The sequence below is a fragment of the Moschus berezovskii genome, chromosome 20 (genome assembly GCF_049115385.1).
Source record: "Moschus berezovskii isolate FMDL1 chromosome 20, NW_MosBer_1.0, whole genome shotgun sequence".
NCBI classification, from domain to species: Eukaryota; Metazoa; Chordata; class Mammalia; order Artiodactyla; family Moschidae; genus Moschus; species Moschus berezovskii.
Window position 1 is genome coordinate 58,857,116 of NC_142479.1, and position 22,892 is coordinate 58,880,007.

The 22,892-nt window shown below is 43.7% G+C and overlaps 1 protein-coding gene across 1 annotated transcript in view; it reads right to left on the bottom strand.

The window, feature by feature from the left end:
- Positions 1–22,892, bottom strand: part of MARCHF10 (membrane associated ring-CH-type finger 10) — a 94,672-nt gene that overhangs the window by 66,751 nt on the left and 5,029 nt on the right. The window contains exon 2 of the mRNA XM_055398787.2: positions 13,795–13,914. Coding sequence (XP_055254762.2) covers positions 13,795–13,914 — 120 coding nt within the window. The remainder of the gene's footprint in view (positions 1–13,794; positions 13,915–22,892) is intronic.

Consider the following 22,892-nt stretch of genomic DNA (forward strand, 5'->3'; position numbering starts at 1 on the left):
CTGGGTGTGTCCACAGAGGGGCCTGCACTCCAGGTCTTCCAATTATTCTGTAATCTGATCACAACCTTTGCATGAAATGTTCCCTTGGTAGCTCTAATTTTCTTGAAGAGATCTCTAGTCTTTCCCATTCTGTTGTTTACCTCTATTTCTTTGCATTGATCACTGAGGAAGGCTTTCTCTATCTCTCCTTGCTATTCTTTGGAACTAGGTGGCAAGAATACACAGAAGAACTATATAAAAAAGATTTTCATGATCCAGATAACCATGATGGTGTGATCACTCACCTAGAGCCAGACACCCTGGAGTGCGAAGTCAAGTGGGCTTTAGGAAGCATCACTATGAACAAAGCTAGTGGAGGTGATAGAATTCCAATTGAGCTTTTTCAAATCCTAAAAGATGATGCTGTGAAAGTGCTGCATTCAATATGCCAGCAAATTTGGAAAACTCAGCCACAGGACTGGGAAAGTTCAATTTTCATTCAAATCCCAAAGAAAGGCAATGCCAAAGAATGTTCAAACTACTGCACAATTACACTCATCTCACACACTAGCAAAGTAAGGCTCAAAATTCTCCAAGCCAGGCTTCAACAGTGTGTGAACTGTGAACTTCCAGATGTTTAAGCTGGATTTAGAAAAGGCAAGGAACTGGAAATCAAATTGCCAACATCTATTGGATCATCAAAAAAGCAAGAGAGTTCCAAAAAATGTCTATTTCTGCTTTATTGACTATGCCAAAGCCTTTGACTATGTGGATCACAATAAACTGTGGAAAATTCTTAGAGACGGGAATAGCAGACCTGCCTCTTGAGAAACCTGTATGCAGGTCAAGAAGCAACAGTTAGAACTGGACATGGAACAACTGACTGGTTCCAAATCGGGAAAGCAGAATATCAAGGCTGTATATTGTCACCCTGCTTATTTAGCTTATATGCAGAGTACATCATGCGAAGTGCCAGGCTGAATGAAGCACAAGCTGGAATCAAGATGGTCGGGAGAAATATCAGTAACCTCAGATGTGCAGATGACACCACCGTTATGGCAGAAAGCGAAGAAGAACTAAAGAATCTCTTGATGAAAGTGAAAGAGGAGAGTGAAAAAGTTGGCTTAAAACTCATCATTCAGAAAATGAAGATCATGGCATCCAGTCCCATCACTTCATGGCAAATAGATGGGGAAACAATGGAAACAGTGATGGACTTTATTTTTTGGGCTCCGAAATCACTGCAGATGGTGACTGCAGCCATGAAATTAAGAGATGCTTGCTCTTTGGGAGAAAAGTTATGACCAACCTAGAAACTTATTAAAAAGCAGAGACATTACTTTGTCAACAAAGGTCCGTCTAGTCAAGGCTATGGTTTTTCCAGTGGTCATGTATGGATGTGAGAGTTAGACTATGAAGAAAGCTGAGAGCCGAAGAATTGATGCTTTTGAGTTGTGGTGTTGGAGAAGACTTGAGAGTCCCTTGGACTGCAAGGAGATCCAACCAATCCATCCTAAAGGAAATCAGTCCTGAATATTTATTGGAAGGACTGATGCTAAAGCTGAAACTCCAATACCTTGGCTACCTGATGAGAAAAACTGACTCATTGGAAAAGACCCTGATGCTGGGAAAGATTGAGGGCAGGAGGAGAAAGGGACGACAGAGGATGAGATGGTTGGATGGCATCACTGACTCGATGGACATGAGTTTGAGTAAGCTTCGGGAGTTAGTGATGGACAGGGAAGCCTGGCATGCTACAGTCTATTGGGTTGCAAAGAGTCAGAGACGACTGAGTGATTGAACTGAACTGAACTGATCACAAAGAAAACCTCTGGCTCAGCCTGGTGAGCTACCTGGTGGAACGTTCAATCACACCAAGATGACCTCTTATAAAATACAAGTGAGTCCTGGGTCAACTTTGGGCTGTTCAGAGTTTCCTCTGTCCATGGAGAACTGCTTATGTCTTCTGTGTATTTGTGTGTGTGTGTGTGTGTGTGAGTAGGAAAGAAAGATGCTTTCATCTGAAAAGCCAGCAGTCTGAGGCAATGATGGACTCATGTCCAGAGGTCAACTCCAAAGATTCTGCTCAGTCGTGAGTTGGTTTTTTTTTTAACTTTTTAATCTTGTATTGGAATATAGCCGATTAACAGCGTTATGATAGTTTCAGATCCACAGCAAAGGGACTCAGCCATACATATACTAGTATCCATTCTCCCCCAAGGGGCTTCCCAGGTGGCTCAGCAGTAAAGAATCTGCCTGCCAGTGTGGGAGATTTGGGTTTCATCCCTGGATTGGGAAGACCCCCTAGAGAAGGGCACTCTAGTACTCTTGCCTGGATAAGCCCATGGACAGAGGAGCCTGGTGGGCTACAGTCCTTGGGGTCACAAAGAGTCAGACACGACTGAGCACACAGAGCAGCAGCAGCACACTCTCCCCCAAGCCTCCCTCCCATCCTGGCTGCCCCATAACACCAAGAAGACTTCCCTGTTCTGTGCAGTAGGAGAGAGCTTCTCATGTCTCCGTGTTCTTGCCCACCTGGGATAAAAGGAACCCACCAAGAGCTTTAAAGCTGCCACCTGTCCCTTGGCGGAGTGGTGAGCCAGGAAAAGAACGCTCTCTGTAGCTGGTTAGTCTGGTCATCAGCAGTGAGGTTGTTTCCAGATGGCTGATGGCAGTTTCTATCTTCAGAGCCATACTGGCCCTTGTTCACTGCCTGTCTCACCAAACCACCCTCCTCTGGATGATTTCAAGCCAGGATGGGGAGTGCTCACCACCTTGGTAACAGTACCCGCTTTCTTCTCTTGTTCAGGGGAGGAGTCCTGCTCCGGCTGTTATGGCTGCATCACTATGATTTCAACATGAGCATATTCCTAAAATGGTCCTGTGACTGTCAGTCTTCAAGCATTCATGGAGTGCTTAGCATGTGGTAGGCACTGGAAATGGAGTAACCACTCGGGCCTGCTCCTGAGTGACCCCCAGCCTAAGGAGGGGACAGACACGTGTCCTAAGGTGGGCTTGAGCTTGGAGCGTGGTATGGGGACACAGTGAAGGAATGAAAACAAAACCACTGGACCCCCCAGTAGCTGCTCGGAAGCTCTTCCCAAAGGAGGTGCCTGCAGAGTTGAGGGTCAGGCCACCAATGGCCTTGAGGGCCATCAAACACTTTGCTAAGGTGTTTGAACTTGATCCCAAGACAGTGGGGAACCACTAGAGAACTTTTTAAAAATATATTTATTTATTTGGCTGCACCAGGTCTTAGTAGTGGCACAGGGACCTTTAGTTGTGGAATGTAGGACCTAGTTCCCTGACCAGGGATGGAACCTGGGCCCCTGAATTGGGAGCTCAGAGTCGTAGCCACTGGACCACCAGGGAAGTCCCTACTAAAGAACTTTTAATAGTGGAGCGATACAATCTAATTTGCTTTTAGAAGGATCATTCTTACTGGCCTAGGACACTGGCCAGAAGGGTTGAGGTGAAGGTGAAATGACCAGGAAAATGGCTCCTACAATAATCCAGGCAAAAAGAAAAAAAGAAGACAGAGCTGTGTAAAGGGAGGCGCTGGTGGACAGATCTCAAGACAGAGGGAGGTAAGACAGTCCAGCTCTGGTGTCCGACAGCTGTCAAATGTAAGAAGGAGAGGGAGGAGGAGTCTGAGGATCTCCAGAATTCTGGGCAGAAAGAAGTTCAGGCAAAACAAACTCAAGTGAAGATTCTCACAGGTGTGCGCCCGGCAAACTGTGGGCTGCACATTCCATCTCCCTGACGTCCATGTCGGGTTCGAGATGCGGGGCGGAGGTTTGTTGTCACTCAGGGGCACCTTGAGGGCGCAGAATCTGTGCTAGAGTCAAGGGGGCGGCGGAGACAACACCTGGCCAGGTGTTAGGGATGACTCACAGCCTCCCAGCGTGAGGGGGGTTGTGTGTGTGTGTGTTTGTCCCGCCTCAGCCACACATAGCCCCCAGGGCCAGAAGGATGGGAGGCCCAGCCCATGGGGAGTCTGGCAACACACAAGTAGAAGTTAGAGAAAATCAAAAGAATGAGTCACAGAACACATATGCCATGTGCTAAGCTGGCTGCTTCCGTGACACCACCAAGGGTGTTGGTAGGTTGACACTGACAGATTAATGGGAGAACAAACAACTCCCTGAGAGTCGTTTGAAAGAGGAGAGGCTCAAGGTTTTCACAGGCAGGAGAGGCTGAAGAGAAAGGTAGTGAAAGGAGGCATGCAAATATACCCAGGTCGCAGGAAAACCCAAATGCAAAGCAAGCCAGCCGACCCATCATCAGAGAGCAAACGTTTGCAAGGAGCTGTCATGGGCAAAGCACTGTAGTTTGGATTATGCAGGGCCGATATCTGGGAAACAAAACCCCTTCCTGGCCCATGAGATCTTGTCTTGTCTTTTGGACTTGACTGTAATCTGGAGCACTTTCCTAGTGGTTCAGTGGTAAAGAAGCCGCCTGCAATGCAGGAGACGCAGGTTCGAACCTTGTATTAGGAAGATCCCCTGGAGAAGGAAACGGGAACCCACTCCAGTGTTTTTGCCTGGAAATCCCACAGACAGAGGAGCCGGGTAGGCTATAGTCCATGGGGTCAGACACAATTTAGCAACTAAACAACAACATAATCTGGAGCAGTGCTGTTCCATAGGATTTCTGCAACGATGTTAATATCCTATATGGCAGCCCTGGACCACAAGTGGCTACTGAGCCTGGAACTGCATTTACAATTTTATTTTAATTAATTTATACAGTCTCACGTGGTTTATGTCCACTGTATTAAACAGCACAGTTTTATGTTTTTCCTGCCTTCATGTATGAACACACATTCTGACTTTTTAAGCCACTGCAGATTACTCAGAGGCTTTACTTTTCGTTTCAACCTCTCAAGTTTGTGTGGATGATCATGAACAAAACAATGAAAAATGTTTGTGTTGGGGAGCCGCCTCCACACTTGAGTTTACCTTGCCTTCTGGAAGGTTCAGGTGATCTTGCGGAGGTAAACATCCCGCTGAGCCAGGCCTGGGGCAGAGCCAGCTGCTGCTGGTGCCAGGTTCACTGCCTCCTTCCAATGTCACGTTGGGTCCTTGTGACGTGGGATCTAGACATCGAGCTGCTCAGTTGCTGATGGTGGGAGGACGATAATCCTATTCCTGTTAGCAAAGAGTGCTCTTGAAAAACTGAGGGCTGGTCACCTTCTTTGCCGAAACTGTAAATACTGAATTGTGTGCCTCCTCAATCCTTGACATCTGTGCTTTTGGAAATTCCCATCTGGTATGGATGCAGGGTCTTGGAAGACGAGAAGGGTCCATGATGACTTTCTTCATTGAAGGTTCCTGTCCCCCAATAAGTTTCACCATTTTCTGTGGGGAAGTTGGGGCTCCTGACCCTTCTCTGTGAAGTCTTGAGAGGGCAAAATATCCTGGTGTCCCTGTCATCACAGCAGGCTCCTTTGGGCCATCAGTGTCCCGGGGACACTGTTTCCTGTTTATACTGAGAGACTGCTTTGCTTTTTATATTCTTTTTTTTTTTTTTTTGATGTGAATCATTTTAAAAGTCTTTATTGAATTTGTTACAATATTGTTTCTGTTTTACGGCTTGGCTTTTTGGTGGCAAGAAATGTGGAATCTTAGCTCCGCTCCCAGGGACTGAACCTACACCCCATGCATTGGAAACACAGTCTTAACCACTGGACCACCACAGAAGTCCCTGCTTTGCCTTTTAATCTACTAAATCATCCAAGGTCCCTTTGGTTCTGCGGAGCTGCTGTTTATTTCCCCGTTAAATTCTAATTTGATTAAACAGCTCAGAAGGTTGTAGGTAACTTTGCAAAGGGTCTAAAATTAAGTTGTTACATTAGGTTGGCTTTTAGACATGTGGCCTGGGACCAGGCTGAGGGGAAAGAAGGCACTCTAGAAGCCTTAGGAGCTGCTCCTCCATAGACAAGTGTTGGAGCATCGTTTGCAGAAATAGCTGGACACCAAGGCAATTTATAATGAATCTAATGTTCGTATGACACTTGAGAGGCTCCCTCATTCCTACAGTGATCCCATGAGATAATAGTATAATAATAAGAATCTCCTTGATGGGAAATTGAAGTACTTAGAAGTAAAGTGCTTTGTCTGAATTTGCGCTGTAACGAGGGGCAGAGCTGGCCCTCGATGGTAAGTGTTCTTTGTACTGTGTCACGTCACTAACTTAAATGTATTTAGGAGGAGCCACTTTATTTATTTTTTTTTTTGGCAATTTTTAAAAATTGAAGTGTAATTGATTTACAATGTTGCATTAATTTCGGCTGCACAGCAAAGCGATTCAGTTATACACATACAGACATTCTCTTTTATATTCTTTTCCGTTATGGTTTATCACAGTATATTGAATATAGTTTGCTGTTTTATACAGCAGGACCTTGTTGTTTATCCATTCTATTTATAATGGCTTACATCTGCTAATCCCAACCTTCCACTCCATCCCTCCCCCAAACCTCTTCCCATTGGCAACCACAAGTCTGTTCTTTATGTACGTGAGTCTGTTTCTGTTTCATAGGTAAATTCATTTGTGTCATATTTTAGGTTCCACATGTAAACGATATCATATGGCATTTGTCTTTCTCTTTCTGACAATTTATTTAGTATGATAGTCTCTAATTGTACCCATGTTGCTGCAAATGGCATTATTTTATTCTCTTAATGGCTGAGTAGTATTCCATCGTATATCTGTACCACATCATTTTTATCCATTCATTTGTCGATGGATATGTAGGTTATTTCCATAGCGTGGCTATTGTGAATAGTGCTGCTATGAGCATAGGCGTGCATGTGTATTTTTGAATTACAATTTTGTCTGGATAAATGCCCAGGACTGGGACTGCTGGATCATATGGTTATTCTATTTTTAGTTTTCTTGGGAACCTAAATACTGTTTTCCGTAGTGGCTACACCAACTTCCATTCCCACCAACAGTGTAGAAGGTTTCCCTTTTCCAGAAGGTGCTGCTTTAAAGACCACCTCAGCACAGGCTTGGCGATGATTGCTTTATCTTGGATTTAGATTGAACACCTTCTCTGCATAACCAGTGGTTAAAGCCTCAGGAGTAAGGAGGTTGGGCCATAAGGGAAGGGCTACCACGTTAGCTGTGTATTTGGGGATCTGCCCACACCCCAGGCAGGTGCTTGGAAATGATTTCTTGATACTGGAGTTATTACTTAATGGCAAATACCTCACTTATTCCAGAAGCATCAGCATTGTGATGGCCTGAGCTGGGTTAAGGAATGATCGAGTAATGGAAATTGTAATACAAGTGTCAAAATGAGGTGGTGGCATGCCTTACCTCATGATTGTACAGTTGGAAAAATTTCCATGGATTAAGCCATCCACTCTCACACAACCCACTGAATCGGGGAATGAACTTACCTTCTCCAATCAGAGGTGGAACCTCCCCTCAAGTTTTCAGCCATAGCCACCGACACAAAGATATTACTCAGGGGAGTGTTTTCCTAAGGAAGAGGCTTGGATTGGGCTTCGCTATTTCATTGGACTATGTCTTTCTCCTGGCCCTTTCTTTGCTTTTCTTCTCTTTTAAAAATATTTGTTACACTCTTTTTCTTTTTAAAATCTATTTGTTATATTCTTTAAAAATTATTTATTTCTTTATTTATGGCTGTGCTGGGTCTTCGTTGCTCCTCGGGCTTTTCTCCAGTTGCAGCAAGTGGGGGCCACTCTTCGTTGCAGTGTACGGGCTTCTCGTTGTGGTGGCTTCTCTTCTTGCAGATAACAGGCTCTAGGCATGTGTACTACTAGCTGCCGCTCCGGGGGCTCTAGAGCTCAGGCTCAATAGCTGTGGTGCATGGGCTTAGTTGCTTTGCAGCATGTGGAATCTTCCCGGATGAGGGATTGAACCGCATCTCCTGCATTGGCAGGCAGATTCTTTACCACTGAGCCATCAGGGAAGCCAGCTTCATCTGTATTTACAGCCGCTCCCCCTGGGCTTGCATGACCTCCTGAGCTCCGCCTCCTGTCAGATCAGCAGTGACATTAGACTCTCATGGGAGTGTGAACCCTACAGTGAAATGCACATGCGGGTGCATACATAGGTTGTGTGGAGAAGGAAATGGCAACCCACTCCAGTATTCTTGCCTGGAGAATCCCAGGGACAGAGCAGCCTGGTGGACTGCTGTCCATAGGGACGCACAGAGTTGGACATGATGGAAGCGACTTAGCATACATGCATGCATTGGAGAGGGAAATGGCAACCCACTCCAGTATTCTTGCCTGGAGAATCCCAGGGACAGAGGAGCCTGGTGGGCTGCTGTCCATAGGGTCGCACAGAGTTGGACACGACTGAAGCAACTTAGCAGCAGCAGCAGGAGGTTGTAAGCTCCTGATCAGAATCTAATGCCTGATGGTCTGAGGTGGAGCTGAGGTGGTGATGCTAGCTAGTGCTGGGGAAAGGCTGCAAATACAGATTATTATTAGCAGAGAGGTTTGACTGCACAGAGGCCATAGTAAATCCCACTGATTCTGCATTATGGTGAGTTGTATAATTATTTCATTATACATCATAATGTAATAATAATAGAAATAAAGTACATAATAAATGTAATATGCTTGACTCATCCCCCCGAACCATTCCTTTCTCCCGAGTCCTTGGAAAAATTGTCTTCCACAAAACTGGTCCCTGGTGCCAAAAAGGTTGGGGACTGCTAACGGAAGGGTTCTCTGGCTTCACGTGTACCAGGCAGAAGTCAAAAGATGGAGTGAGGAGTGATCAGCATTAAAAGCACACAAGCCAGATGGCTGTTGAGAAGGATGCCTTGAGTTACATCTCCCCTCACCTTGCCCTGCCTGCACTCTTGTATCCAGAGGCAAACCCCTCCAGGATCCCCGAAGGAATGGCTGTAATACAGGGAGTGAAGCAGAGGTGAAATTCACTGTGGAAAACTCGAATTTTGTCACTCTTTTTTTTTAACCTTGTACATCAACCCTTTAATTTTCCTTTAACTAAATACTACTTTGTAGGATAAAATGTTCCCACATTTATTGCCAATCCAATGTGTTGTGATTACTGACTTAGAGAATCTATTTTGGTACTTAAGTCCTTATGTGTGTGCGTGCTCAGTCGTGTCCAACTCTTTGTGACCCCACGGACTGTAGTCTGCCAGGCTCCTCTGTCTGTGGAATTCTCCAGGCAAGAAATACTGGCATGGGTTGCTATTTCCTTCTTCACATAAGTCCTTAGGTTATTAATAAACAGGGTTATGACTGCCCTCATTATTTATAATATGGATAAATTCAATAAAAATGGATATAATTTTATAGGTTTGTAAGAAATATTAATTGGGTTAACCACTATTATTTTTCTGCTCTTAAAAAAATACTTTTTATTTTGTATTGGGGTATAGCCAATTAACAAACAATGTGATAGTTTCAGATGAACAGCGAAGGGACCGTTATACACATTGTTATACATATACATGTATCCATTCCCTTCCAAGTTCAGTTTAATTCAGTTGCTCACTCATGTCCAAATCTTTGCGACCCCATGAACTGCAGCATGCCAGACTTCCCTGTCCATCACCAACTCCCGGAGTCCACCCGAACCCATGTCCATCGAGTCAGTGATGCCATCCAATCCTCTTATCCTCTGTCATCCCCTTCTCCTCCTGCCTTCAATCTTTCCCAGCATTAGGGTCTTTTCAAATGAGTCAGCTCTTCACATCAGGTGGCCAAAGTATTGGAGTTTCAGCTTCAGCATCAGTCCTTCCAATGAACACCCAGGACTGATCTCCTTTAGGATGGACTGCTTGAATCTCCTCGCAGTCCAAGGGACTCTCAAGAGTCTTCTCCAACACCACAGTTCAAAAGCATCAATTCTTCGGTGCTCAGCTTTCTTTATGGTTCAACTCTCACAACCATATATGACTACTAGAAAAACCACAGCTTTGACTAGACGGACCTTTGTTGGTAAAGTAATGTCTCTGCTTTTTAATATGCCGTCTAGGTTGGTCATAACTTTCCTTCTAAGGAGTAAGCGTCTTTTAATTTCATGGCTGCAATCACCATCTGGAGTGATTTTGGAGCCCAGAAAAATAAAGTCAGCCACTTGTTTCCCCATCTATTTCCCATGAAGTGATGGGACTGGATGCCATGATCTTAGTTTTCTGAATGTTGAGCGTTAAGCCAACTTTTTCACTCTCCTCTTTTACTTTTATCACTTTAGTTCTTCTTCACTTTCTGCCATAAGGGTGATGTCATCTGCATATCTGAGGTTATTGATATTTCTCCTGGCAATCTTGATTCCAGCTTGTGCTTCCTTCAGCCTAGCGTTCCTCATGATGTACTCTGCATATAAGTTAAATAAGTAGGGTGACAATATACAGCTTTGACATACTCCTTTTCCTATTTGGAACCAGTCTGTTGTTCCACGTTCATTTCTAAACTCCCCTCCTATTCAGGCTGCCACACAATGTTGAGCAGAATTCCATGTGCTTTACAGTAGGTCCTTGCTGATTATCCATTTTAAATGTAGCAGTGTTTTGTCACTCTTCCTGATAGAGAAGGTACAGCCTGGAAGGCACTTGGTACAACAGTGAAAACTGAAAATGTCACGTTGTGTCTGACTCTTGGCAACCCCATGGACTATTGCCCATCAGGCTCCTCTGTCCATGAAATTCTCCAAGCAAGAATACTGCTGCAGTGGGTAGCCATTGCCTTCTCCAGGAGATCCTCCCAACCCAGGGATAGAACCTGGGTCTCCTGGAATGCAGGCAGATTCTTTACTGTCTGAGCCATCAGGGCAGTCCTAGCACTTGTAGAATCAATACCCAAGCCCTTGGGACAGCATCATCTGGAAAAAATTGGGACTATTCAGTCATGTTTTGAGTTCTCTGACATACTGAGGTGCCGTGACACAAAGCCAAAATGAAAATTCCTATCCTTGGGCTTTAGAAATTGCCAGTTTTATGTATTTCACCACATATTTTTGTCTTTATTTCATAATTACTTTTATATGTACAACTGTGTCCTTTTTTAGATGCGGTCTGAGTATTTTGCAATGCTGTCTTAAAGCAGCAGTCCCCAATCTTTTTGGCACCAGGGACCAGTTTCGTGGAAGACAATTTTTCCACAAATCGGGGGTGGGGGGATGGTTTCAGGATGATTCAAGCACATTACATTTATTGTGCACTGATTTCTATTATTATTACATCAACTCCACCTCAGATCATCAGGAACTAGATCCCGGAGGTTGGGAATGCCTGCCTTAAAGAATGAGTAATTTTTACAGCATGAAACTTCAAGTCCTAGAATATCCCAAATGCATGAGTGTTGCCGTGCAAAATGGCCAAGACTCTGCACGTGAGACTTTGCATGAAAATAGAAGAAGAACCCAGCTGCCTATTTGTTTAGTAATTCCAGTCTAGGAAGATTGCTACATGCTACTGTTTGACTGAAATTACGTTACTTTTTTTTTCATCTGTCCTTGATTTTTGTTTCTAAGTGCAAAACTGGGAGAATTTATCTTAATGCTAAAAATGTGTTGTTCTAGCCAAACTAGATTTAAGTTTTGGATTAATCTCACTCCATAAGTTTAATCAGCAGCAGGCATTTTATTTAGTCCTTGACTAATAGGAAAAGATGGGCTTCCCCCGTGGCTCAGTGGAAAAGAATGGGCCTGCCAATGCAGGAGACGTGGGTTTGATCCCAGGTCGGGAAGATCCCCTGGAGTAGGAAATGGCAACCTACACCAGCATTCTTGCCTGGGAAATCCCTTGGACAGAGGAGCCTGGTGGGCTACCGTCCATGGGGTCACGAAAGAGTCAGACACAACTTAACGACTAAACAATAACAACAAACAGGAAAAGATGCAGGCAGCGTGTTCTCAGAGCTGCCAACGTTGTGAGGTAGTTTCCTTCACCTTCAGGCTTTAGGTGGAACGTTTTATTGTGCAATTTTATGTTCCTTAATAGGGAGTATAGGTCTCTCCCAGGGATATATCCATAATCATCAATCACTGATGTTTTTAAGGTGTCCTTTGAACATTAAATAACTGCTATGTGACTGTCCTAGATTAGAGAAGAAATCCCAACAAGAACTTGATTGATATCAGGTATCCAGGATCTATCTCAGGGATCCACACCACTGATAGAAAAGAGAGTCCATCCTCCAGAGTATATTTTAGGCATAAAATATTAAATAAGAATTCATAAAAGGCATATTACTCATCTTAAATCAATTCTCCATACTAACAACCAGTATTGAATGCAGCCTGCGGTATTCAGTGCTTACATAGGATAAGTAAAACCTTACACAGATAAGACCTTAAACATGAAAAATGATCATACAGCTCAGAGGTTCAGAGCCATCCTCTCAGGGGTCAGACTGCCTGGAAAGGAATCTGTGTGTGTGTTTGTGTGTGTATGTTAGTCGCTCAGTTGTGTCTGACTATTTGTGACCCTATAGACTAGCTCATCAGGCTCCATGGAATTCTCCAGGCAAAGATAGTGGAGTGGGTTGCCATTTCCTTTTCCAGGGGAAGAAAGATCTTCCTGACCTGAAGATATGGGGGATCTTCCTGACCCAGGGGTCAGACCCACATTGCGGGTGGATTCTTTAGTGTTTGAGCCACCAGGGCATACTGGCTGTGAAATCTTAGGTAAACTTTCTTAATTTTTCTAAGGCTTAATTTTCTCATCTATAAACTGCAAAGAGATTTATGAGAATTAAATAAATGAATAGGTAAAAAGCTCCTAGCATGGTACTGGCACACTGTAATCACTCAAGTGATGGTAACTATTACTACTGTTGTTATCATTTTCATATTGATATTATGTTGGAGTAGTCTAGTGGCTAAGTCATGTCCGACTCTTTGCAACCCCATGGACTATAGCCCACCAGGCTCCTCTGTCTATGTGATTTTCCAGGCAAGAATACTGGAGTGGGTTGACATTTCCTTCTCCAGGGGATCGTCCCCACCTAGGGATTGGACCTGGGTCTCCTGCTTTGCAGGCAGATTCCTGATCTTACTTTTTAAATTTTATTTATTTATATTTATTTTTGGCTGCACTGGGTCTTCGTTGCAGCACACAGGCTTCTCACTGTGGTGGGTTCTTTTGTGGAGCATAAGCTCTAGGTGCTCAGGCTCCAGTAGTTGCAGCACGAGGGCTGGGAGTTCTGGCACACAGGTTTCATTGCCCTGAGGCATGTGGAGTCTTTCCACACCAGGGATCGAACCCACGTCCCCTGCTTTGGCAAGTGGATTCTTTACCACTGGACTACCAGGGAAGTTCCTATATTGGTCTTATTATTTATTAGTATCATCCAGACAAAAATATTTGAACAATTTCTAGTTATTACATGATGCAATTATTACTGCATTTTACTCTATTTGAAATAAAATCTATACTAAGCAATGCAATGGATAAGATCATAAGCCTGCATATATATATATATATATATGTCTCTATATAGACAGATCAAGTAGGCATAGATATAGGTATATAGATATATATTGTGATACTGCACTTTAGAAGGCCCAGTGCTTCCAACTCTTAAATGGCCGCAGCATTTCTGATTTGGATGCTACCTCTCCACTGGACCCTTTATATATAGGAAAGAAGAATGAGACTCAACAGGGTAAAGAGGGTCAGTCACACAGCAGAGGAGGAGCAGGCATGGTGGGGGTGGTACCCAGGAGGAGAGCTTCTGCCACTGTCTCTCCCTGCCCTACCCTTTGAAGTTCTTAAACATCACACACACAGACACACACAGACACACACACACCCTCTGCAGCAAAAAAAGTGTCTCCCAGAGTCCTAAGTACCTGTTTGGAAGATGACCCGCTTGAAAACCGGGATCTCTCAAAATTTGTCTCTTGCCCCCAGAATTGATCTCGTTTCTTCTCATTTGGGTCTTTTTTGTATTCCTGTCGTCTTAGACAAGCCTGCAGAGTAACAACAAAAATGTTTCTTTGGCTTAGGTCTACAACTAGCTCTGATAACTTTATGCTTGGAATTCCTATTATGAGGGACATGCAATACAGACGTCCATCTCTCAGTGTTCACCAATACCTCTTATCAGGCGTAAAGACACCCAAGCATCATTTCTTCCTCTCTTTGCCCCAAATGCCAGGTCAAGAATATTAGCTGCTGCCTTAATAAATTCAAACAACAGAGGCATTTTGTCAAGTACTTACCCCAAAACTGCCTTTTAGAGATAGGAAGTACCTAGTACACTGTATTTTTACTTCTCTTTCTGTTCTCAGCCTCCCTTTTTTAAAAACTGAAGTACGGTTAATTTACAATGTTGTGTTAGTTTCAGGTATATAGCAAAGTGATTCAGGTACACACACACACACACACACATATATTCTTTAGATTCTTTTCCATTATAGGTTATTACAAGATATTGAATATGGTTCCCTGTGCTATACAACAGGTCCTTACTTATTTTATATACAGCAGTGTATATCTGTTAATCCCCAAACGCCTAATTTATCCCTCCCTTTGTTCTTATTCTCTTCATTCTCCTCATGCTCACCTCCATTACTCTGTATCCCCTTGGGTCAGATTCCAAGCTACAGGGTAAGAATTCTGTAGATTCCCAGCTACAGGACAAGAATTTTCACACATGAGAGCTTTAGCACATGCTGTTCCTTCCACTTGGAATACCTTTCGCAGCACACTGTCTTGGCAAACCCTGCTTATCTGCTAAGAACCAGCTCATAGGGCATCTCATCCCTGTCATTTCTACCCTGACCCAGGGTATATTCTTCCCCAAGCCCTATTAATTGCTCCTGTATATATACGTGACTTGAATTATGCAACTTTTCCACTATTGTATTTAGTTGTTTAATTTTTGGAGCCTGTTTCTCCTGATGATCAGCAGGAAATCCTGAGGATAAAGACCATGTATTTTCTTTTGAATCCCTCAGCATCCAGCATTTAATGTTAGCTAAATTCCCTTTCTGTTTTGGAGGGAACTATCTGTTCCCAAATGCAAAAATACATAAATAAAACAACCAAAGAATTGTTCAATTTTTTAAAGCAAAATTTAGTACCAAAATATTTCTCTTCCAGTATTAGGACCGAACAAAACCCAAGGCTATTGTGTTCTATGGGCATGTCAATGGATTTTTTGTGTTTTTTTGAGGTACAGTTGATGTACAATGCTGTCAGTTTCAGGTGTACAAAGTAATTCAGGTATATGAATCACTTTTTCCAGATTCTTTTCCCATATAGGTCATTACAAAATACTGCATATAGTTCCCTGTATATAGTAGGTACTTGCTGATTATCTACTTCATATGTAGTAGTGTGTATATATTAATTTCAAACTCCTAATTTATCCCTCCTCCGCTTCCCCTTTGGTAGCCATAAGTTTGTTTTCTATGTCTGTGGGTCTGTTTCTGTTTTGTATATAAGTTCATTTGTGTCATTTTCTTTAAAGATTCTATACATGAGCGATATTCATATGATATTTATCTTTATCTGGCTTTTAAATTTTTATTTATTTTTGCATAGTACTTTTGGTGTCTCTAAGGACACTTTTCATAACACAAGGTAACAAAGGCTCTCTCCTATTTTTTTCCTAAAAGTTTTAGAGTTTTAAATATAGATCTATAATCCATTTGGAATTAACTTTATATATGATATGAAGGGCTTCCTGGTGGCTCAGTTGGTAAAGAATCTGCTTTCAGCCCAGGAGACCTAGATTCAATCCCTGGGTCTGGAAGTTCCCCTGGAGAAGAAAATGGCACCCCACTCCACTATTCTTGCCTGGAAAATCCTATGGACAGAGGAACCTGGCGGGCTACAGTCCATGGGGTTGCAAGAGTGAGACACAACTTAGTGACTAAACCACCACCACGATATGAAATATGCATGCTAAGTGACTTCAGTCGTATCTGACTCTTTTCGATCCTATGGACTGTAGCCCACTAGGCTTTTCTATCCATGGGATTCTCCAGGCAAGAATACTAGAGTGGGTTGCTGTGCCCTTCTCCAGGGGACCTTCTCAACCCAGGGATGGAACCCGCATCTCCTGCATTGGCAGGTGGGTTCTTTACCACTAGTGCCACCTGGGAAGCCCTACATGAAGTATGGACCCTGATTTATTTCTCTTCTCTTCTCATCTCTTCCTCCGTCCCTTCCTCCCTTTGCATATGGTTTCCCTTCCAATGGTTTCATCATCACTTTTGAAAAATAACTTTACTTATTTGTTTATTTTTGGTTGTGCTGGGTCTTCATTGCTGTGCTGGCTTTCTCTAGTTGCAGCGAGCGGGGGACACTCTCTAGCAGTGGTGTGCAGGCTTCTCATTGCGGGGGCTTCTATTGTTGCAGAGCATGGGCTCTAGGGCTCAAGGGTTCCTGGGCTCTAGGGCAAAGGCCCAACAGTTGTGGTGCACCGTCTTAGCTGCTCCATGGCACGTGGGGTCTTCCCCGATCAGGGATCAAACCCATGGCCCCTGTACTGGCAGGTGGATTCTTTACTACTGAACTGCCAGGGAAGCCCTCAACTGACATTTTAAATACTGAAAAATAGCAAAACTTCTTGCAGAATTTCTATAGGTCAAATAACTGAACTCACCTTTGTCCTGCCAGAGCCAAATTATCCACTGCTACAGGAAAGAAATGCAGCATAAAGACAGACAATCTTATTTCTAAACCAGGCCTGACATCTCCCTTTTCCTGCCTGGATTAAGAAAGGAAAGATTCCTTCCACATCTTTCCCCCTCTGTTAGAAAATGCATCTCCTTCCTTGAAGGACTTGCCAGAATTTCATGGCCAAGGGGAAAGCCAATATTCTGCCACAAGTTTAACAGTAGAAATGGCCTGATATTAAGAAAACATTTACCACTTGGACTTGGGAACACAGAGCCAGTTACACCGTGCTTTAAAACTGATTGGCAGGTGAAGCACTGGTCTCAGGGCTCATCTACAGTGGCCAGGTGGTACCTGCAACAAGGTGAATCCTGGATACTTAGGAGAAAGGTGTCATTTTATCCCAACTCGCTTGGAAAGGGAGAACACTCCTAAATAGTGGACTTTTCCCCCTTGTTGTTCAGTCTCCAAGTTGTGTCCAACTGTTTGTGACCCCATGAACTGCAGCACGCCAGGCTTCCCCGTCCTGCACTATCTCTAAGAGTTTGCTCAAACTCTTGGATGGTGATACCATTCAACCATTTCATCCTCTGTCGCTCCTTCTCCTCCTGCCCTCAATCTTTCCCAGCATCAAGGTCTCTTCCAATGAGTTGGCTTTTTGCATCATGTGGCCAAAGTACTGGAACTTCAGCATCAGTTCCTTTCAGTGAATATTCAGAGTTGATTTCCTTTAGGATTGACTGATTTGATCTCCTTGTTGTCCAAGGGACTCTCAAGAGTTTTCTCCAGTACCATAGTTGAAAAGCATCAATTCTTCAGCACTCAGCCTTCTTTATGGTCCAACTCTCATATCTATACATGACTACTGGAAAAACCATAGCTTTGACTATATGGACCTTTATCAGCAAAGTGATGTCTCTGCTTTTTAATATGCTGTCTAGGTTTGTCATAGCTTTTCTTCTAAGGAGCAAGCATCTTTTAATTGCATGGATGCAGGCACCATCCATGGAGCCCAAGAGTATAAAATCTGTCACTGTTTCCACTATTTCCCCTCCTATTTGCCATGAAGTGATGGGACTGGGTGCCGTGATCTTAGTTTTCTGAATGTTGTGTTTTAAGTCAGCCTTTTCACTCTCCTCTTTCACCCTCATCAAGAGGCTCTGTAGTTCTTCTTTACTTTCTGCCATTCAGTTCAGTTCAGTTCAGTCACTCAGTCGTGTCCGACTCTCTGCGACCCCATGAATCACAGCACGCCAGGCCTCCCTGTCCATCACCAACTCCCGGAGTTCACTCAAACTCGTGTCCATCGAGTCAGTGATGCCATCCAGCCATCTCATTCTCTGTTGTCCCCTTCTCCTTCTGCCCCCAATCCTTCCCAGCATCAGAGTCTTTTCCAGTGAGTCAACTCATCGCATGAGGTGGCCAAAGTATTGGAGTTTCAGCTTTAGCATCAGTCCTTCCAATGAACACCCAGGACTGATCTCCTTTAGAATGGACTGGTTGGATCTTCTTGCAGTCCAAGGGACTCTCAAGAGTCTTCTCCAACACCACAGTTCAAAAGCATCAATTCTTCGGCGATCAGCTTTCTTCACAGTCCAACTCTCACATCCATACATGACCACGGGAAAAACCATAGCCTTGACTAGACGGACCTTGGTTGGCAAAGTAATGTCTCTGCTTTTTAATATGCTATCTAGGTTGGTCACAACTTTCCTTCCAAGGAATAAGCGTCTTTTAATTTCATGGCTGCAATCAGCATCTGCAGTGATTTTGGAGCCCCCCCCAAAAAAGTCTGACACTGTTTCCACTGTTTCCCCATCTATTTCCCATGAAGTGATGGGACCGGATGCCATGATCTTTGTTTTCTGAATGTTGAGCTTCAAGCCAACCTTTTCACTCTCCTCTTTCACTTTCATCAAGGGGCTTTTGAGTTCCTCTTCACTTTCTGCCATAAGGGTGGTGTCATCTGCATATCTGAGGTTATTGATGTTTCTCCGGGCAATCTTGATTCCAGCTTGTGCTTCTTCCAGCCCAGCGTTCCTCATGATGTACTCTGCATATAAGTTAAACAAGCAGGGTGACAATATACAATCTTGACGTACTCCTTTTCCTATTTGGAACCAGTCTGTTGTTCCATGTCCAGTTCTAACTGTTGCTTCCTGACCTGCATACAGGTTTCTCAAGAGGCAGGTCAGATGGTCTGGTATTCCCATCTCCTCAGAATTTTCCACAGTTTATTGTGATCCACACATTTTCTGCTTATCTGAGGTTGTTGATATTTCTCTCAGAAATCTTGATTCAGCCCTTGGTTTGTTATTTTCAAAAATGATGCCATATATTCAATAGATAGCAAACTTTTTAAATAATTCTGGACAGTGTTTGTTTTAATAAATAATTTAAGTAAGAACACCGCCCCCGCCAATACTGAATAGTAACTATAATAAGTTAAACAGACACCAAATGATAGAATAAACTAAGCTAAAACTAAAAAGAGTCAGCTGGAGAGTTCAGTAAAGTCCAACTTTACTGGGCCTCTTTTCCCCTATTTCTTTACGATGAGTTCAGAGTGGAACTCCTGTTGGGGGCAGGGGAGCCCCAGCCTGTAGTATTGTTTCCTGGAGCCTCAGAGGTCTCTGTTTCCCTAACCAACTTGCATTAGAGGCTGGGGAAGGATATGCTGATGGGCTGAAAGTGGAGGAGCCCGTATTAGCAACTTCATGCAGGACCGAGGCAGATTTTGTGGGATGAACAGAATTCTTGTGGGCTGAGTATTTTTTGAAACTTCTCTCCAAGAATGCATGCGACTTAAATATTTCTTTACTAAAAGGGGAGGAGGAATAGAATGATTTGCAATGTTGGAAACAAAAGTTTTCCCCTCTTGTTCTCCCCCCACCCCTTCTCTCATAGAGGAGCAGGAGAAGAAACCAGTGGCAAGGTAGGTACTTTCTAATTTTAATCTTGAAACAGCCAAGCAATCTTTCCATGTAAATCAAACATTAGTCCTCTCCAAGTTACAGTTTTGCTGAGAAGGGGACATGGGGACAGAGCTAAGTTCGGACTTCCAGTCCTAGAAACAGCAAGAATCTAGCCATACCCCTCAGCCCTACCCAGGGACCAGTTTTCTTGTTATTTGTACATGTGAATGATTTTTTGTTGTTTTCTGATGTTGATGTGGTTTCTGCTTGGCGGGTCCTGAAGGGATAGGGGCTGAGGAGTGTGAAATCCCCAGGATGGGGAGAAGGAACAGATTTGTAATTCGTCGTCACCAGGGGCTGTCCTTACCCTGGGACTTTATTTCTCTTTCAGTTTCATGTGTCTGGAGCTAGAGTGCTATAAATAAGTTTCTGTTCTTGTGACGAGAACTGGCTGAGTCTTGAAATGGAGGCTCCAGGTAACTCCTTGTTTCTCCTTTCTGGGGAGAATCAGGGCTTCTTCCTTCACTTGTCTTTTGGTGTCACACCCCCTGGACCCCCAAACCCATCCTTCTGACTGTAACACGTGCTGTCAGGTTGCCTTCTGTGCAGAAGCTACCATTGTGGGGCGGGAAAACAAACGTGCCTATGTGCCTGCGGGGGATGACGCGGGTTCTGTGATTCACTGTAACTCAGCGTGGGTGAACACGACAGGACCCAGCTCTGCCACTTTCTAGCGCTGTGACCTTGGGCAAGCTAACTCCATAGATTATTGCTTCTCTCATCTTTGGGATGGAGGTGTCTCTGTGCTGCAAGACTGCAGGGAGAGCCTAAGGGACTGCTGGTAAGATGTTTAGCAGAGTGATTGGCTCGCTGTAGCATTCAGAAAAACTCAGCATCATCACCATCTACCACCACCACCACCACCATCATCATCACCACGACCATCTTCATCATAGTCCTGATCAACCTCTAATTGTTTCCAATCCCACATCTGGGTGTACTCCTTTTTCTAAAGTCTGCTCTTGCCAAATAATGTGACTCCAATCTTGGCTGTGGAAGAAGAAAGACTCTTCTTGCAGGCCTGATGTTCATCCTTGTTTATCTGCCCCAGAAGTAGAGGTCTGCTTGCTAAGCCCACCCATCACCTCAGCATCCAACTGAGGAGCTCCCATTCCCAGTCATGTAGGCTACCTCTGTAAACCATTTTCTTCAGAATTACAGCTTTCTGAAGCCACAGGGATGCTCAAAGTTTCTTTTGTCCCTTTTATTACCAGCCCCATTCTTCTAGTCATCATCTGGGCTCCTGGTACCTTAAGAAGCCACGCAGGTGAAGCTCTTCCAACTTCACGGTTCTGGTCTAAAAAGCATTGTAATTATGACCCAACTCTACACCTTCATCAGCAAGGTTATTGTCACTCAAACCCCACAAGCATTTTGAGAAGCAGGACTTGGTTCAGCGTTCAGTTGCTTTTAATTGTTCTTATGATCCATCACGGGCTACCCTGGTGGCTCAGTGGTAAAGAATCCGCCTGCCAATGCAGGAGACTCTGGTTTGATCCCTGGGTTGGAAAGGTGCCCTGGAGAAGGGGATGGCTACCCACTTCAGTATTCTTGCCTGGAGAATCCCATGGCCAGAAGAGTCTGGTGGGCTACAGTCCATGGGGTCGCAGAGTCAGACACAACTGAGTGGCTCAATAACAACAGTGATCCAACATGCCTAACTCAGGCATGCCTAACTGTGGCTTTTAATTATCACTGGGGACATTATCAAAGTTCATCAGTTTTAAGAGGTTGAGAAATCAAAGGTGTAAAAAACAGTTTGATATGCTATTCCCCTCAAGTGAGTTTTTTTGTTTGTTATATGAAGAGTAGAGAAATGCACATGTCACATATCCCTCCCCGTGACTCCTGCAGGAGAAAAAGTTGAATTATCTCTGTTCCCTCAACCCCCTGAGTGAATAGTCCCCAGACTCGTGCCACCTGGTGCAGTGACCCATCACATCCTTAAACAAGTTTATATCATCATATTAGGTTTTGATCTGTACTTGAAAGAATCCGAATAAAAAATAAGCAACATGAAGTGAAACCCATTTGAACACATTTGATAGAGTCTAGAAAATCATCCTGAAATGCCAGGCGTAATCTTTCTTTCTAGCTTTCAGTGGACATTAATGGCTAAATTTTGCCACAAGCTACATAAACACATTTGACCAAAAGAAGGGGAAATAAAAAGCTAAACAGCATGAACACCCTTGAAGAAATAGAGCCAAATTCTGAGATGGCATATAATTACATACTAGCTACCAGATTCTGAAATAGCATGTAATATGCCAAATAGATGTTTATTTCCTCTTGGTTTTTCAAAAGGGTCCCACCCAGCCACTGAGAGGAACAGCATCAGAATAACTCAGGGTGGGTTTAACCTTCCTCTCCTGCCACTAACAGACAGACCTGTAAAGGCACTGCTAATTTGGTGCATACCAGCCTGAAGAGTATTTTAGGCAGTTGCAGGAATAGTGTGTATAGCAGGTTTCTAAGGACTTCAATTTGAGCCAGTTCATTAAAGGCAAGTCCAGCACAGGAAGGCTATGAGGCAAAGGTCTGTGATTTGGGAGTCACATCTGGTTATTAGGCCTTACACTATTGTAAACTCTGAAATGGGGAGTCCCTTGCACGTCACTGGGCTGCGAGTAAAAGCTGGGGTTTCCGCAAGTAACTGGCCAAGCTCATTGATGCCCCAGGGTTTCAGTATTTACCCAGTGCAAAGTCTATCTTAGTAAATTATCTAAATACACAGGTTGTATATGGACCAAGTTATTGAGGGGGGTCATTAAAGTCGTGCAACTGATTTTTTTTTTTTTCGATGTGGACCATTTTTAAAGTCTTTATTGAACTTGTGCAGTATTGCTTCTGTTTTATGTGGGTTTTTTTGAGGTTTTTTCTTTGACTGCAAGACATGTGGGATCTTAGCTCCTCGACCAAGGATTGAAACCGCAGCCCCTCCGTTGGAAGGCAAAGTCTCGATCACTGGACCAGCAGGGAAGTCCCATGCAACTGATTCTTAAATCCCTACTTTAAATCTTTTCTGGAAGAAGGCGAGGGACAGAGTCGATAATATAACTCATCACTATTTCCATCAAAGTAGTTTCTGTGGGTTGCTGTATACTTAATTCACCAATCCTCAGAACATATTAAGGACAACCAAATTTATTTTTGTAGACCTTGTGGTGAGTGGTTTTGAAAATGCTCAATGAAGGTGGATTTGACTTTGAGGATTAGTTACAAGTCAGCTGGACCTGTGTCTGATAAACATTGTTGGTGGTCAAGTTCGCTAATGCTGGCTTTCATCAATGACAAGGCATTTGATTCAACACAGGAAAGTGACTCTGTCCTTCCCTGAAGAA